General features: G+C 41.6%; 1 protein-coding gene across 3 annotated transcripts in view; it reads left to right on the top strand.

Moving 5' to 3' along the window:
* rgs12b (regulator of G protein signaling 12b) overlaps positions 1 to 17677 on the top strand; it is a 40746-nt gene extending 23069 nt beyond the window's left edge. For 2 of the 3 annotated variants that reach the window (XM_029505758.1, XM_029505766.1), the window contains exons 6-19: positions 3494 to 3515; positions 9236 to 9405; positions 10215 to 10307; positions 10447 to 10590; positions 11808 to 11990; positions 12148 to 12298; positions 12544 to 12632; positions 12826 to 13038; positions 13500 to 13573; positions 13679 to 13805; positions 13940 to 14036; positions 14177 to 14247; positions 15231 to 15402; positions 15778 to 17677. In XM_029505758.1, coding sequence (XP_029361618.1) covers positions 3494 to 3515; positions 9236 to 9405; positions 10215 to 10307; positions 10447 to 10590; positions 11808 to 11990; positions 12148 to 12298; positions 12544 to 12632; positions 12826 to 13038; positions 13500 to 13573; positions 13679 to 13805; positions 13940 to 14036; positions 14177 to 14247; positions 15231 to 15402; positions 15778 to 16385 — 2214 coding nt within the window. In that variant the 3' untranslated portion in view covers positions 16386 to 17677. The remainder of the gene's footprint in view (positions 1 to 3493; positions 3516 to 9235; positions 9406 to 10214; positions 10308 to 10446; positions 10591 to 11807; positions 11991 to 12147; positions 12299 to 12543; positions 12633 to 12825; positions 13039 to 13499; positions 13574 to 13678; positions 13806 to 13939; positions 14037 to 14176; positions 14248 to 15230; positions 15403 to 15777) is intronic. The other variant, XM_029505775.1, reaches the window with a different exon arrangement.
* Positions 17678 to 18395: the final 718 nt, after the last annotated feature.

Here is an 18395-nt window from a genome sequence, read left to right as displayed (position 1 = left end):
CATTAGTGAAGCTATGACACAGTGATATATCTCCGTAGGCTGGGATTGTTGGACTGAGCACGCATGGAGCCGATGAGGCATCGCTCCTTTGTTTCGTACTGAGGGAGATACATTAGAGACTATGATTCTGTGTTTTAAAGACTGCTGAATTGTCCAACTGCACGTTTCTCTGTGGATGCAAGGCTGGGGAGAGGAATGGAAGGAAAGTCTGGAAAACCCCAATCATTCCCTGTGGGCAGTTAGGAATGACCAGGATCTGCCAGGAGAGGAGGGGGAATCACTGCTGAAATGACTGAGGAAAGGCTGAAAGAAGGAGAGAATGAAGAAGAGAATAACTTGAGGAGAGACAGGAGGGGGAGAAGTTGGGGAAAGGATAGGATTACTGGAAAGGAAGGAAAGAACAAACAAAATGAGAGAGTTTAAAAAATACGGTTATAGGGAAGCAAACAGAGGGAAAAAAGGGGAGCAGTGACTTTGGGGCTCCATCAGGGGCCTAGCTGCCCCACCACTGAATATTCTACATTCAGATGACACATCTCAAACAGATGTTAACCATATCCATACATACTATAAGCCACACCCAAATTAAATACACAGCATATTGTAACATACACGTCAGACACATACATCAGAGACAGAACACCCGCTGCTGAGAGTGCGAGATGTGAAATGTGTGGGATTCCAATCAGTGTAAGGATCAGGTAACCAGTTTCTACTGGTGAGGTTTCTGCCGCTGTCTTTTTCTCATGTCCTCTGCACCGGTTTCACCACAATCACCTGCTATAAAGTCACATCAAATCTCTTTTCGCATGTCAGTGCCAATGTCTACTCTTCCCAGGATAAGCTGAGAGAGCTAATCCCGGTGATTACGTTGGTTGCACCATCTGGTCTGGACAGGCTGGTTCAAGTGAGGAAATGGTAAAGATGCACATGAATCAAACCAGCACATATGCTGCTCCGAGTGGTCAGCTTAATTAGATTTACATAATGTACACAGAATCCCAGTCAGAACATCACAGGATCTGTATGTGCTCTGTTTTTTGCTCTACCTCAAAAGCTGTGTTAATTATTGTCAAATGGCACCACAACTGCCTGCACATGAAGTAAAAAAACAAGCTTCCCAGCAGAAACCAAGTTACAGCCGGAACATTTTTACATGTTTGCGCCTTTGGACTGATGGCAGTCTGAAGCCAGACTAGAGCACAGCTTTTTTTTCTTTACAGTGTTGGCCTTTCTGAGCTATGCAGCGTGCTGTTCAGACATGGAAAGGTACTTCAGCAAATAGTTGAAGTAACTCCATTGTTTGTCAACTCTTTGTATTTTCATATCTTCTAACACATCTGTGTTCATGTGTGTGAGCCTTTAATGCACAAATGCATGGTGATGGCTGTCTGTTCCTTCTGTCTTAACCTCTGCTTTACTTTGTTACAGAGGAAATTCTCAGCTCTATTCAGCTGACAGTAACTGGGCCTCTAAAGTTCATGCAGTCCACAGCTATTTATTGGTATCACGTGTAGAGTGAGGGGATTTACTCAAGGTAGTGGCAATTCCCTTTTACTACAAGGGAAAATACAGGAGCTTGACACCCTGCTGATCTGTTGTTTGACTACAATATAAAAAAAGTATTTTATTTTAAAATTTTGCCAAAACGGACCCCTCCAAAATGACCCCCATCACACACTTATTACTGCTGTGTTTATCCTGCATCTCAATGGTCAGTGGAACATGTGGTCACCGGGTTAAGTACCGTTCCTCAAAATGAGGAAGGAACTACTTGATTTCTCGGAAACTACAACTCTTCCCGACTCATAATTTTGTCAGTTGAATCAGAGCTTGCTGTTCAATAACAAGAATTGTTTATTTATTCCTTTTCTTTTCAAATGGACCACCTGGCAACCAGGAATTTTAGTCATGACTTCAACCACATTATCAAATGCAACAGTCAGTGTCTATGTCAATGCCAACATATTTTTGAGTTAAATAAAATGTAAATAAAAGAAAGCTGCATATGATGCAAAATTTGAATTGCGACCTATTTGAATTGCCAACTTATGTCAGCCTACCATATGGATTTGTTGGAATGATCTGATAGACAACACACAAGTAAACCTCTTACAGCCTATTTTGTCACTTAAAACACGTAAAACAAGATGGAAATGAATAAACAAATATAATAAAAAAAAATGAATTCACAGCATTGCCTGCACTTTATCATAAGGATTTTTCTTTTTAGCAAGCGTGCCACCTGGCTCTGCTAGAATAGATAAATATATTTAGAATTCCTGATTGAATTGTTATCCCTGTACACTTTTGTAAACCTCCACTAATTTATCCTGTCCAAAAAAAACAAAAAACATTGCTTGACTTGAAGAATCTCAGTTGACTGATGGGTCTCTGGCAGATGATCCGGCTGGTTGACTTTCAGGGGGCAGCCTGAGTTAGAGATGTTTTTCTCTGATCATAAAAATATTATAGAAACATCCAGGAGACTCCCCTGTGTCTGTGTTGACTAATGATGAGATAAGTAAAGTTTATTTCCTTGTGCAAGACAGGGTAGAAAAAACAGTCTGCCTGCCCGCATGTCAGCTCCACAGCAAGATCTCTTACATATGAATAAGCACAGAAACATCCTTTTGCACGATCAGTGGCCAGATTAACATCCAAAGTCTTTGATACATGAAGAGAGCAAACCAGGGTTGAGTTTAATTTTGGAGAGCTGATGTCAGTCAGTTGTTTTCGTCTTTGTCTCCTTCTTTCTTTCATACTGACTTTGACCCCCCCTCTGTCCACTCCTTTCCTTTTGGTCCGTCTGCCTGAGTCACAGAGGGTTTCAGCTATGCTTCAGAGTTAGCTACATTACTGATGTCTGTGTTGAATGATCTCATCTCAACTCAGTATGTCTGGTATAAAAATCACTGCATTGTAAACTCTGTGTGTGGGTTTTGTGTGCTCTTTTGCTTCTGTGTCTGTTGTATTTGAGCCCAAAATCAAGCTCCAAAATGTGTTTGTGTTTGTTGGAGTGAAAAATAAAGTGATGTATGAAGTAAAAGATTCAATTAACGAGGGAGAAGACTTGTCATTGACAAACTATCTAAAATTTGTGTTTGTGAAATATACAAATAAATGTCACAGGCTGGTGTGATATTGGGGGCTGGTAGTTCCCCTTTTCACCTCCACACACACTAAGCCCCATCCCTTTGAGGAGGTTTTCTTGTAGAGCAAGCACAGCTAGTTCACAGATGACTCCGCCCACACACAAGACAAAAAGTGTGGGCACTAACCTTATGGTGTCATCATGTGAAAGTGTGTGTGTGTGTGTGTACTATTGAGCCAGGTGAGAAACAGTCATTCGGTTCCTGTGTCTCCATGTGGCTAAAAGTGCCTGCCCAGGCAGCTGCTTCCTGCCTTCGTATGCTGTTGGAGCTTGTATGAATGTGTGTCATCAGGGTAATGAGCGACGATCTAATCCATGTCTCTCTGTGTTTTTTTACAGTCTGCTGCAGTCTCTGATGGAGGTGAGTAAACCTGATTTTCAGCATCCTACATCATGCTCTTTAATAATCTCAGACTTTTCTTCTCTTTCACATTTTCTTTCCTGACTATGGCTGCACTATTGAGTGTGTGAGAGTCGCTCACCTGAATTCTTTGATTCCTGTGGTCAACTTTAAGTAGTACAAAGTAAAATTGCCCCAGGCTTATTGTGTTGGTGCAGTTGTCCTTTTGCAAACAGTGGGCCTGTAGGCTGAGCTCATAGCAGACAACTCATTAGTGGCTTTCACTGACTTTACACCAGCAGCAGGCAGTCAGGTTTGACCTGTTCAGCATCTGCCCCACCTCTTCTGTTGGCTGCTCCAACCTAAGGTCTGTCCCGAATTTGTAAACATATTAGCTGCAGACAAAGACTTGTAGGGAAAAGCCATAGACGTTGGCCAAGCTAATTGCTAGTTGTTAAACTGAGATTTAATGTCAAAGTTTGGGTGAAGTGTTCTCAGCAAAAACATTATGTGTGCTGCAGCACTCGCAAAAAGTGACAGAAGTAATTATGTCAAAAAAAGAAGTTGAAGTCACCCACCTGGCACAAATCCCAGTGTGTAGTGGTCGTTGTGTAGTTTTTTTCTTTGTTTGTTTTTCTTTATTTTTTATGGATAGGTTGTTGTGTCTGTTGTGTCTTTAGTTCAAGTATGTGCCAACAATAACAAAAGCTGCCATATTTGGGAGTCTTCAAGTAAGAATTTAACACCTCACAAATGCACATGAAAGACAATTGACTGTGAAAAGAAGATAAAGGGAGGTGAGAAGCGAGACAAAAGGGTTGAATCCATAGCAGACATGGCTAACCTCAGGTCTAATGTGTTTAGGGGCTCTTATTAACACCAAATGTCTGTGTTGAAGTGGTAACCTGGCTGTCCTGAATGAGGAGAAGGGAACACAATGGCGTGATGAATGAAATGATTTGATTGTTATTCCCAACTGTGAAGTATGACCTTGGGTTGATCTGATCTGTTTGTGAGCTTGGCATCATCAAATCTTTGGTTTTATTTTGAAAAACATTTCATATATTACTGTAATTTCATTGCGAGATAACAGCGAGTAAACACTATGGGAAAGTTAGGATTGGAGGATGGGTTTGTTCATGTTGCACATTGGGAGTGGAGGTACTTATTAACTGAGTGCAGGCTGAAAAATGAATGTTACCTTTGTAAGTGAAGGACACCTGCACAGCTAACCTGACAATTCCCTGAGAAAGAAATATCTATCAATATGAGGAGAGGTGATCCACGTTTTCTCACAAACAAAGATGAAAACATCACCTTGGGGCAAAGTTCTGAGTCTCTTAGAGGGTCACCTCTGCAGTGCTTGGTGTCTGCAGAATTTGGTGGATTTTGTCCTGTAGTTTTTACTGTTGTAAGGCGAAACAAGATTACTTCTACAGCGCCATTGAAACTCAAGGCAGTAGCCATTCAGAATAAGACATGAAGACGACAGGGTCGTTAAGAGACTCGATTTTTGTGTGAGAAGCTTAGCTCCTGAGCAACAGGACTCTATTCCCTTTTGCTCTGCATTGTTGGAGCCAAAATGAAGTCATTCTTCCTCAGCAATGTGTCATAATGATCAAGTGACCAAATAAAGAGTCATGTAGGAGTTATGATGGGGGTTTTAACAAACTCACAAATTCTGTCTACTTCAGAAACTTTTACCTCCTTCACAAATTATGGATAAGAGATTTTAATACTGCTGCCCCTTTTACTGATGCTGCATGTTGATCCAGTAGCTGAATGGTGGAACTCGTGTTGGTACTGTTTTTTGAGAGAGAACTGAAGGTGAGGCTGAAAAAAATTATGCTCTGTCCAGTTCAGTCTGAATTTAGAACACGCCCAAAACAGTCAGCCGATTAAATGTCACTTTTTCATCATCACATGTCAGAAATATGAAAGAATTATGAGTGGATATATCTACTGATTGCACAGGAATATTTGGGTGTCTCCACCATTGACACTAAGATCATGATGTGGGTGTGAGTGTTTGGATGTGGCGGGTGTGTGTGTGTGTCTGTGTTTTGGGGTGGGGGGGTTGTGGATGGGTGTGAGTATGTGTGTGGGTGTGTGCTGCATAGTACTGGAGTGTATTAGAAAGATCTGCCTTCACCCTCACACAGAGAGAGAGCGAGAATTGTCATTGTTGGGAAAAATTATAATGTGTTGAATAAATTAAGTGGCACTAAAAAGTAGGATTGTTTTTTCTTAAATTCGCCAGGACTAAGAGCAGAACCGATAGCAACAGAGCCTTCTATATTACTGTTTTTAAAAATTTGGCTCCAGGTCTCATTTAATACCTCCTTACTCATCTCTCATCAAAGTACTTGACTCAATTTTAGTTTCATTTATTTAATTTTTCCCTGTTAGCAATAATAAAACTAAATACATTATTACAATCAACATTAATTAATTCCTTTCCATATACATTTTACAGACTTGACAAAGAAATTAAATCAGTAACTGAAAGTTTCACTTGAAAATGTATCACAAAATTACTTGGGCAAGAATGTGTTAACCCTAACCCTAACCCTAAATTAAGCAAAACACCAAATTTTTTAAGAAAAAATACTTTTGATCTCTATTATTTTACATTACAATTTCAAGGAATTCTAACATGATGATTTTTAAGCCGCTTTTTGCACAAAAACTGTCACCATGTGATTGTTGGGTCAGGAAATAGGCCTGTGCTGGTAGAGACATGGCTTTATTACATCACAGTCTCAGTTGTACCTTATAATGAACCCATCTCACAAATGTTGGTGTATCGTCATCTGTCAGAAAAGTTCAGATGAGCATATCTCCAGATGTATACCATTTTTCTTTGTGTGCGTGTTTGTTTGTAGCTGGATGAGGATGCAGGCCTTATTAGTCTCAGTCTTTAACAAGCTCCTCATCAATACTGCAGTTTGTGTGTGTTTGTGTGTATATGTCTGTGTCTGCATGTGTTTTAGCTGCTTCCCCTCATGACTCCAAGCCAGAGTGAATAATTCATCATCTGGAGGCCTGCATGCATTCGTATCACTTACCTGCCTAGGAGTTCAAAAAGTGTGTGTGTGTGTGTGTGTGTGCGCGCGCGTATGGGCATGATGTGACTTGACTCCCTGTGGACTTTCAGGTTGTCAGCCAGGTTGATCACCACCCACAGCCTCTCTCTTTCAGCCTCCTATACTGTCCTTCCTTCCTGTGATGTTGTCGGTTGTGTATGTGTGCGTACATGCCTCGTCTTGGACCGTGTGTCCAGCCTGGTGTGGTTGAGGTTGTGAGAGGCCCTGGTAGGGGGAGTATGGATGGAGGGGCTTGGATTCCCCTCAGGATTCGCTACCTGCCTCGCTGGCACCACACAGGCTCCTACCATCTCTACTCAGGTGAGGTGACAGCTGGAGCTTGAAGTGCTTTTTGATGACTTATAGGAAAAGCAGATTTTAACAGAAGAGAAACTGCACACATGGAGTATCTGCTCACTTTTAGCTTAGTCTTGTGGGGGTCGTCAAGTTTCGTAGGAAACACTGGCTCAAAAGAGATGATTTCTGAAATAAATGGTTCTGTTACTCTCGACTACAAGTTGAGGATCAGATGAGCTAAACCTGTCCGTATGAACCAGCTGGACATTTAAAATGTTCTCGCTCATCAGAATGGCGTTTTGATTAATTGGGTTAATTACAGTGTCCTGTAACAGCCTCATTAGGAGATTAAACAGACTTGAATTTTGCCTTTTAAATGATGCAGTACGAACAGAGGCAGTAAAACTAAACAACAGTAAAGTTTCCGAAAACAGAAAGTAATTAATACCCTATCTACTGCCCGGAGGATCTCCTGATATTACAGTGTTAATTTCTATCACAGGGAGAACTCATTCTAAGATTTGTGAAGCATTTTCACAGGAGAATGTCTTATAGATTTTGTGAAACATTACATATTCATGACTAGATGAGTGACATTATTTATGAGGAGTTTAAATCGCCCATCAGTCTGCATGAATGCAAGTACACATTATTACAATGTACTGAGTTGTGTGATTATTAACCACGTCTACACAACGCCAGCATCAGCATGATGCACATATAGTCATATTTTGATTCAAATGATGCAACAGCTTGACTCGTCGACAGAAGTACTTTCCAGACACATTCCCATCAACTTCCAACAAGCGCAAAGAGCACAACTACCAACAGAAACTCTCATAATAAAATGTTTTAGGCAGAATATGCTGGGTCGTATGTATGGATGTTTGTTGGTTTGAATGAGATGATCTGTGGTAAACTAAAATTTCATTTTGAAAAGAAATATTAAGGACAGCAATGTGGAAGGATGTCTAGTTTTTCATAGTCTGGTGTGTGTTATGATACAGTATAGTAGTATGACGTGTCACTGTGATGGACCGCAGCGTAATCAATTAATTAGAGCTTAGTGTTGTGACAGACTCGTGATACTAAACACTGAACTACTTTTTCTGAATGGAGATTTTCAGTGTTGGGTCAGTCTTTTTTTGACTTTTAGATTACCAATAAAGACAAAAGTAGAAGTCTCAGTTGTTTACTATCCCATTAGAAACTGAAAAAGAGTGAATGGAAAAAAACATTGAAAAATATCCTGAGTGAGAAAATGATCACTAATCACTATGAATGGAAATCACAATGGAATTATCAATGTATGGAGATGTTAGGCCCCAAATTTTAAATCAGACAGGATTTTAGCTGTGGGCTGGACCCTGTTCTCTCAATCTATTCATGGACTCACTTGTGTTGTCTCAGGCACCTGACTGTCCATGCCTTCCCCCTGGCTGTTCTTGTATTTGTTGTATCTAAGCTTAGCAACCCACTTGCAGATCATCAGGCCTAGAGCTCCTTTATTCTGGGGATTCTCAGTTGAACTTTTCAATCTCTGTCTTTCTTTAAGTAACATGTCTGTCCACGCATTAGGAACATAGACATTAGAAGGATCAGTGATGGGAAAAGTAATGGATCCTTAGATGCATCAGGCCTGTAATTAAAATGATTGAGCGGCCATGCACGGAGCTCCTTAATGGGACTGATATAATATTGCTTTATGACAAAACCTATTTTCAACTGAAAGAATAAACAAAACAGTAGCTGTGCACTTCAAGATGCACTTAAAATATTTCTGAACGGAAGAGAACAGTGTGAAGCTGCAGGGATCCTGGAATAATGAGTAACACTAAGAAGTAGTTTTTCTGTTTGTTGGCTTCCTCTGGGGTTGTATGATGAAGTTATGGTCATCACGCCATTGTTTTACACAGCGCTATTACCAAATAAGAATAGCTGGATGAACTAACTTGTGACGCACACTCATTTACAACAAATGAGTTGAAAATCGTTCATACAAATGGGTGAGAAGTTTGATGTCAGTGCTGTTGGGACTGTAGGAGTTACAGTGTGCATGGGCTTTGTTCCGCAAAGCCCGAGCATGGACAAGTGGGGGACTGGCTGCTGCTCTGGCCTTATCGTCGTCATGCTGCTGATAGAGCTGCCTCATAGCAGAGAGGCTGTTACAAGTGATATTGAAAACACATCTTTGATTATTTGGACTTCAGCTGATTTGCTGTTCTTTAGTGCTCAATGTGCACATACAGTTAAAATGGAATGAAATGCAATGCTTTAATAGTAAGAATAAGATTTGTGTTAATGTGATGTTGTTCTGTAGCAGCAATTTTTGATGTGTGTATTTGTGTGTGTGAACAGAACTGAACAGCGTGGAGCTGCAGGGCTGCAGCAGCGACAACAGTCTGAACAGTAATGCCAGCCTGCCCAGCGTCCAGAGCCACCGGCGCCACACTGAGAGGAGAGTGGCCAGCTGGGCTGTCTGCTTCGAGAGGCTGCTGCAGGATCCTGTGGGAGTCCGCTACTTCTCGGTACTATGATGGCACATGACTGCTCTTGGCCAACACATACTCGTGACAGATAGGCTCTGTATCCCACCAATTTCTCAAACCCTTCTCATGGCACTGGGCTAAATATTAAATCAGGGTTGTTTCTGTCAGGTGACAAGGCAAACAAAATTTGAGGAGAGTTTGCTTGTTTTGTGGCAACCTGCCGGTCACGTCTCTGTCAAATAACAAAAATGAGCCTTATATTTAAAGGCTTTGTAACAGCCCAATCCAAGGTGGTCTTCATTAGAAATTCATGGAGCATCTTGTATTGAGATGGGAAGATATGCAATTTTTGGGCACATCTGTCTCACAAGGCTGCAGTGGATCCGTGAAAAATTATTTTTGTCCGTTAAAGGATAATGCCTCTAAGTACAAAACGGAAAGAACAGAGTCACACAGTTGTGCTGCTATAATTATACATACTATGTGTATGTGTATGTAATATGTATGTTCCTTTATTTATATAAGGGACAGTATGATTTATAATGATCTGATGCCTGTTTAAAGTTTCACTTAATGATATGCATTATATCTCTGAGACATTCAACAGTTTCAGGCACATTTTCATGATTATTGCTATATCATGAATGCCAATTATTTGGGCTGGAATAATTGTTTCATTACTTTTTTATACTGTCCAGTGACAAATTAATTATTAGCTGTGGAGTTAGTTTAAGTTATAAACCTCATTTCAATGATTTGGTTTACAGTTGTAATCCTGTGCAAACCTCTGCCAACATGTCTTGGTTTGTGCTGCTTTCCTAATTTTTGATCCACATTTAAATCCTCAGGAATTCCTCAAGAAAGAGTTCAGTGAGGAGAATATCCTGTTTTGGCAGGCATGTGAATTCTTCAGCCACGTCCCTGAGAATGACAAGAAACAGGTAACACACATGCCAGATGTTTGATTGACACATGGATCCACTCACAACAGCAAGCTTGTTTTGTTGTTGCTGTTGTTGATCAACTCTCTTTATTCTTGTTTCCTCCCCTCTATGTCCCTGATCCTTCCATCACCTCCAGCTCTCTCAGCGAGCCAGGGAGATCTACAACAGCTTCCTGTCCAGTAAAGCCACGACACCGGTCAACATAGACAGTCAAGCTCAACTCGCTGATGACATCCTCAATGCTCCCAGACCAGACATGTTCAGGGAGCAGCAGCTGCAGGTACCAAATGCAAAAACCAGTCCTGCTCTGGAAGCTGTAAGACAGTGATCTCTGACTTTCCTCATGAGCCAGAAGTGAAAATACGATTTTCCTGAAGGACAAATTTATTATTACTCATGAACCGAATCAAAACAGGCCCTTATTCCAAATGTACTATTATTAGATGACTGGGTGCTAATACAACATAACATTCCTCTTAGCCTGTTGTCTAGCTTCGTGGACACAAATGGCTTCTTAGATGTGCATGTTGTGGAGGGCGGTGGTGGTGGCAGGTTGGGGAGACTTGCTGAAAAGCTCTATTGATTTTAAACATTTCACTTCAGACATTTTTGCATTTAAATGACAGCTTTAAATGTATGAGGTACGTTCAGGCTCCTATAAATACATTTTTATGACAGTTGTGCTGCTGTGTCATGATTGTTAGATTTTCAAGAACTGGCCAACTGTCAAATTCATTCTCAAAACATAGGCAGGATATAACCTAAAAGTTTTGGTATCCACCCCTCTAGTATTCTGCAATCTGATAGTCTCCTCATCAATTGTTAGACAATGACAATTTGTACTGGTGAGGAAAGTGGGGAAGAGCAGCCATAGTAGAAACTTCTGCTGCAGTAGAGTGGAGGGGACAGGTTTATAACCTACACTCAGTTGTGTCTTCTTCATCCTCTCAAATTGGACTGAGGGCAGAGGGGACGCAAATGCAACTCATTATTGCCTCTGAAGGTACAAAGTTGTATTATGAGATGGATTGGCGATAGGCAACTTTCTTCTTTACGTCTGTGGAGAATTACAATTCAGTATTTTTTATGTTTTAAAGTAAGATATTGATGTTTATAGACCTTGGAAACAAAAATCATCACAAGAGTAGAAAAAAGTTGAAATGACTGCTGTCAGGGGATATTGAATTCGATTTTTACCATTTCCACCTGCTTCCAAAATCTACGAGCATGTTGTTGTCTTCCCTCTGCTTCTTTTTAGCTTTTTTTTCTTTTGCTCTTGGATTCGCTTCGATTTTTGTTTGTTGTTAAAGCTTCCTTTCTTTAATCGTCTTCCTGTTGCTCATCACCTGCCTTCAATCATTCTGGATTTTTGTGCTGCCTTCTTTCCTTTTTTTTTGTTTGTTTGTTTGTTTGTTTTTATTCTTGGATTGTGTTCATTCCTTCTGACATTTTCTTTTGCAATCTGATTACCAATTTCCTTGCTTTTCACCCCTTTAGATCTTCAACCTGATGAAGTTTGACAGCTACACAAGGTTCCTCAAGTCTCTGCTGTACCAGGAGTGTATGCTGGCAGAGGTCGAGGGCCGGCCCCTGCCTGATCCTTACCACATCCCCAGCAGCCCCACCTCCAAGCATAGCACCACCGGGTCTGACCGCTCCAACCTGTCCACACCCAAGAAGGTAACACAACACACATGGTCAACTCTTTTCTTCACGGTTTTTCTAAAATAATTCTGAGGCTGTGTATGCATGTGTGTGCATGTTTTAAAATTCTGTCATGCATATTGTATGCCAGTCTTTGCCTCTACCCTCCTTTCATTTTGTTTGTGTCTTACAGGAGGACAAAAAAAGCAAATCTGGTCGATCTTTGAATGAAGACAGCAGGGATGACTCAGGAGACCGGAGGAAAGGGATGTTTTTCTCCTGGTCCCGCAACAGGAGCTTTGGCAAAGGCCCCAAGAAGAGAGAGCTGGCCGATTTCAACTACAGTCAGTGGTTTTTATAGTTATTGCAGTCGAGTTTAATTTGAAATTAAAAAAGAAATAAAATTGTTGCTGGCTCAACACACAAAGTGTTTCATACAGCTGCGGTTTCCCCCCTGTGCCTACTGAAAAATATCCAGGAGCGTAATGAGCAAAAAATATGCTCTAAAATGTGTTTTAAAATATGGACACAATCAAATTGGAGGGCTATTTTTATGTTGGACAATACTGATAGGTATGTTACATTTCAGATTTCTCTGGTAGTAACGGACGCCGTGAATCCCAGGGTTCATTGTCATCAGGGGCCAGTCTGGAGCTGGGGACGCCAGGGAGGAATGAAGTAAGTCCAGAGATAGACATCACCACCTTGGACTTTACAGTAACCAGGACTCTGTTGTCACTTTCCCACTTCTTCTGCTTTATTTTATAAAAGTCACTTTAGGTAAAAAAACGTTTTGTGTTGTTTTTAACAGTTGTTCCCTGCCTCACCTCCTTTCCCCCTCCATGCCTCTGTCTCTGTTGTCGTCCTCCAGGGTGATGTTTCCCGTGGTGCAGTATCAGTGTCAGCAGAGCGTGGAGGGGGCAGCGCCCCCTTGAGGCAATGTAACATAAGCTTGCCGGACGGCTCATGTTGCTCTGTGCCACTAAGAGCTGGAGTGTCCATCAGGGACCTGCTGCTGGGCCTCTGTGAGAAGATCTGCATCAACCTGGCAGCTATAGACCTCTTCCTGGTCGGAGGGGAGAAGGTATCCCAAAATACCATCACACTTACTCATCCAAAAGCTAACGGAAGCAAACCAAATCAATTCTAGGGTTACCTCAAAAATCTATGAATAAGCTTTTAACAGTGCAATAGTCATTATCTTTACATGCAAAATGATGGTGGTGATTAGCTTTAGAGTTCTTTCATGTTTTTGTTGCACAGTCTCTTTATCCACTGTCATGATTCTCTCTTGTTGCTCATCAGCCATATCAACTTCATGCATAGATAGGAATAAGTTGTAAAGAATAAGAATACATTTTTTTATTGTTTCAATTAATGATTACAACTTCAAAGAACAATAATTCAGAGGTGGTCAGAGGGGACAATTTGTCCTGACATTGTCTCCTTCTGTTCCATCTAACTCAAAGAGAATGTGTGGCCTGGAGGTAGTGATTTTAAACCTAAGGGTTTTGTGACATTCTGAATTTGTTCTGTTTCTTTCAGCCACTTGTTCTGGACCAAGACTGCATGACATTGTGCTCTCGGGACCTCCGACTAGAAAAACGCACTCTTTTCAGGTGCAGTAATGTACAGTGTAAAACAGTTCTGTCTGTAATTGAATAACATTAACTAAGCTTTCAGAGGCCTAAATAAAAAATGCATTCTCTTTTTCGCCTCTCCAGACTAGATTTAGTCCCTATTAACCGGTCTGTGGGCCTAAAAGCCAAACCCACCAAACCAGTGACTGAGGTTCTCAGGCCCGTGGTGGCTAAATATGGTCTGCACCTCTCTGACTTGGTGGCACGCATTGTAAGTCACGCTGGCTACCTGTGGATACACAGAAAGAAAGAAACATAAACAGATATAATTAACCTCAAATCTATAAATTTTAAATATGTGTGTGTGTGTGTGTGTGTGTGTGTGTGTGTGTGTGTGTGAAACAGAGTGGGGAGTCAGAGCCTTTAGATCTAGGTCTTCCTATTTCGAACCTGGATGGGCTGCGAGTGGTGTTAGATATAGCAGAACACGCTTCTGACAAAGGTGAGGAACACACACACAGTTCCTGTCAGGAACAAATATTTTCAGTGCATCTCATTGACAGCGCATTCAACAGTAACTGTGTTTGTATTGCTTTCCCATCTCTTGTCACATCATAAACTCTAAATCTGTCTTTTATCCAGCAGACAAACAGAAAGTAGCTCCCTCTAAGAGTCATGTTCCGGCCTCTACAAGCAGAAATCAATCAGCAACAGTAAGATCCCCGCCAACTTGTATTGCCCATTTTCTTTTTGCTCTGGAATGTTTCATAACCCACCAAATGTCACCACTTCCTGGTTGATGTCACGCAACTAAGTGTCTCTCTTGCTATTTTCAATCACCCACGTCTGTTTGCATTTGTCACAAATGTGCGCTGGTGTACAGTGTGTGTCTCTGGCAGTGTTTGTGCTGTGTGTTGACTGTATTTACGTGCACTGCGGGGCTGAGAGCCTCATCACACTCTCACAGTTTCTCATGTTCCAGTATTGCAGTCTGCCTGTGGCTGAATGCATCATCAACCTTGCTCTCTGGTTTCCTGGTTCTTTTTCTTCCATGACAAACCTGTTGGCCAGCTGATTTAACGTTGGCCCTTCAGAGCATTTGCAGGGTCCCGTAACTATTAAAAACCCCTTGAGGGATGTGGCACTTCATTTTGCTGTCGGGGTTTTCTTACTTCCGGGTTTTACTTGATTAATTATCATCTGAAGTGGTCAGTCGTCTGATTTCTTGGCTGATTCTAGAAGAGTATTTTTTTATTTCCCACCTCAGGGGAAGGAATGTGGCTTTTGGTAGAAGATAGTTGGACCCTCTGGTGTTGAGGTTTTTACTGTCAGCCTACATTTGGTCATGCTTACTACACACAGTGGTGGACTATGCGGTTGTCTGAATGAAACATCCCACCTGTCATTTGTTTAGAATCAATCAAGTATGAATGCCTTATTAGAATTATTTTGTTCATTTTAATCATCACAGCAAGTTGGTCCGTTTAATTGTCCCATTTAAAACAGTCTCCATCATCGAACGTTGTGCCCCCAACCCCATCAAAATGTCTCTTAGTCTTTCTTAGTTTCCAGTTTGTCACCATCATCCCCATCAGTAGCACTAGTCCCCATCTGTTGTCAGTACTTGTGCCATACTTGCACCACCATGACTCATCAGGGCTCTAATGCCCCGCTCCGCTCTCCTTGTGGCACTCAGGGGGAGAACAGGCCGTCAGGGAAAGCCGGTTCAGCCCACCCCCATGGGGAAAATGGCAAGCCTGGGCACAGCCCTGACACAAGAGACCAGGCTTTACCCAACCACTCTGTCTCTCTCCATAAGGCTCCGGAGAAAAGAAAGCAGAAAAAGATTAATATAGACGAAGCTGAAGGTAAAGACTGAACAACCTCTCTCTTGTTTCTTTAGCTGTGTTGCTGTGATCAAACTAACTCTTTTGCCTGCAGAAGCACCAAATGCTTTCAAAGCTAGCTATATGTAGCACAGTCTCTGCTCACACTGAACGTAGCTTTGACTTGTCTGACTGATTAATAAACACCCTCTGCTGCATGTTTTCTGAATTACAATCATGTGTTTGCTGTTTTTCAAAATGTTATTTTAGGTGATTAAACATATTATGTGTATGTTTGTGCGTGTGTGTGTGTATACCCGTGCACTTTTATGTGCATGTGTTTGTATGTACACGCTGTTTTTGTTGTATGTGTGTGTGTGTGTGTATGTGTGTGTGTGCGCATGTGTATGGCTGCAGAGTTCTTCGACCTCATATCCAAAGCTCAGAGCAACCGAGCAGACGACCAGCGAGGCCTGCTAAACAAAAACGACCTGCAGCTCCCGGATTTTCTGCGCCTGTCACCTGTGGCAACCAACTCAGCTGTGCCTCCTCCCTATGACCCTGAGCCCAGTTGCTCCACCCCTAATTCCCGTAACCCCAACAACGGCAGCTTCCCTAGCAGCGGTCGCCGCGGCAATAAGACGAACAGCAACGACAGGGGAGGAGGAGGGGGCAACCACTTGCTCAACGTGAGCCATCAGTCCCAGAGCTTGGACTCCGCACTGGGCAATGAGAGTGGAGGGGGGAGGAAAGCCAGACCGCCTCCTCCATTTCCTGGCACCATCTCCCCCATCCACCCCTGCCAGGGTGCGCAGCGTGGTCTCCTCCAGGACTCTGGTAGGGGAGAATCGGTCCAGATGCTGGAGGAGGACACCCTGTCTGATCTGACTCTAGTGGGAGAGGGGGACATTAACAGCCCCAGCCTCAACTACGTCACACCCTCAGCCCTGCCATGCAAACCCCAACCCCGACCCCAACAACAAGCACAGGATGGTTGGCCTAGCTCAGGTACCTCTCCAGTGTGAACTCTTTAAAAACTCTGAACTTTCAGTGAACTTGAGCTGACCCACTAAAGTCAGTTTGAAGCTCCTTGTTAGTCATTCTTGTTCTGTGGCTGAACAGCCCAGAATGCATCCAGATCTCCTCCCATCCCCCATACAGCATGATGTTAGAGATCTTTTTTTTTTTTTTTAACATCACTTTCTAGGCACAAAGCTAATTACATAAACATTCCATCCCTCATTTACCTGTAAATATACAGTGACTAATGTAAAAAATACAATATATACAATAGAAGCAAGTGTTCATATACTTAAACATACAAACAGAATATAGTGATGTATGCACTACTTTGAGGCCAGCGTCTACTGTAAGTCAACAGCAGCTGTAAGATAAAATGGATCAGGCACATGGAGAGAGGAAAAATGGATGCATTAGGTGTGGACACACCTTGCCTTGTAGTTTCCGTGTGTGATGTGTATCTGTGTGAACTTTTGAACGGACTTGCTGTGCTGATTTTTCTTTGTAGTCATGAGCTCAAGGACGAGCTCAGGATGAATTGATGATGACCAGTGCCAACCCCCCCCCACCCCTCCCACCCTTCAGTGTACAGAATCTAACAATGCACTTTAACCAATTACAATCAAGACTCCACAACTCTCCACACTCTAAAGCTAACCTTTAACCCTCCGTGCAGATGTAGCGACCTGACCCCTTCAACACAAACATATGCTACAGTACCATGAATTTACTCATTTGCTCAGCTGTTCAGCATCATCTCAAAGACAGTACACTCTGTGTTTCCGCCGCTGTTCTCTCACTTCAGGCATTTCTCGTGTCATTAATGAAAACCAAGACAACTGCGAGTGCGCAGAATCTGTCTGTGACCAAATGATCCAGAACCTTCTGCAACGACTGTACAGGAGAGGTTTTCTGTTCTTCATCTTCTTTGTGCTACATCAACCAGCAGCATGTGTTCTTTTCTTTCACTCCACAGTTCCACTCAGTTTTTTCCTGCAGGATTTAAGATGGAAAAATTGGACTAACAAGTCAAACAGTTTCACTGTTTTTACTGTTGCTTTATCCTGTACTATACTCTCAAGAAAATATTAATTTATCCTACGTCCTTTTCATTTTTACCATCAGTTAAAAGTATTAATTTGTACATAGTTTTCTTTGTGAAACCACTGTATTTCTGTAGTCATGGTTAAAATGCAGCATGCTGCTTCTTCACTTGTGTCACAATAGAAATCAATTCTCCTGTGTTAAGTTGTCTGTACTGTCTGTAAATAGATCAAATAAATGTTTTAGAAGTTGACCTTACTCCGTAGAGCCTCATATGAGCCCCCTCTTCACTCTTCCTCTCTCATTTCCTCGTTTTTCACATTTTTTAAATAATTGTTTGCATCACATTTGTCGTGAGTGAACGGGGATCAGCGTTCATATGTAGCAAGTTTAAAGGATCAAGAATTTTGTTTTACTGATCGTTCATTTGAAACAGAATACCACAGTAGAAGTTACTGGTGAAATGCTATGAAACACATTTAATCGAGTAGTTCACCGGCCTCTTGTGTGTCACCGTTACCACTGTTACTGTCAATTTACAGCATTAAGTATCTGATTTAAAAAAAAAAAAAAAAAAAAATCACAAATTATCATTTAAGAGCATCTGTCATTGACCTGATTGAACCTCCAGACTCTTAATAGCATGATGACCGTTTTTTCCCTCTTTTTCCCCCATCAGCTTGTAAAATAGCATATGATTATTGTCTGCGATTTTCTTTTTTTTTTTTTTTACACATGTTAACATTTTACTTGTGTTTATAAAAAGAGCACCATTACATCATCTCTGCATACCAAGAACTGCAGCTGCATCTTAGGCTCTAGGTCATAATTCTTTCTTTCATCATGCATTGAATTATTTTTCTAATCGAATAGCTGGAGCCTTTGAAGTTTCTCCTTCAGTAATAATAATACATAGATCTAACAATTAACACTGACAAGCAACTTTCTCTTCCTTACTTCAAAAACCCAGG

The sequence above is a fragment of the Echeneis naucrates genome, chromosome 1 (assembly GCF_900963305.1).
Source record: "Echeneis naucrates chromosome 1, fEcheNa1.1, whole genome shotgun sequence".
In the NCBI taxonomy this organism is placed as follows: Eukaryota; Metazoa; Chordata; class Actinopteri; order Carangiformes; family Echeneidae; genus Echeneis; species Echeneis naucrates.
Note: the sequence above shows the minus strand (reverse complement) of the source record. Positions and strands in the feature narration are given on the sequence as shown.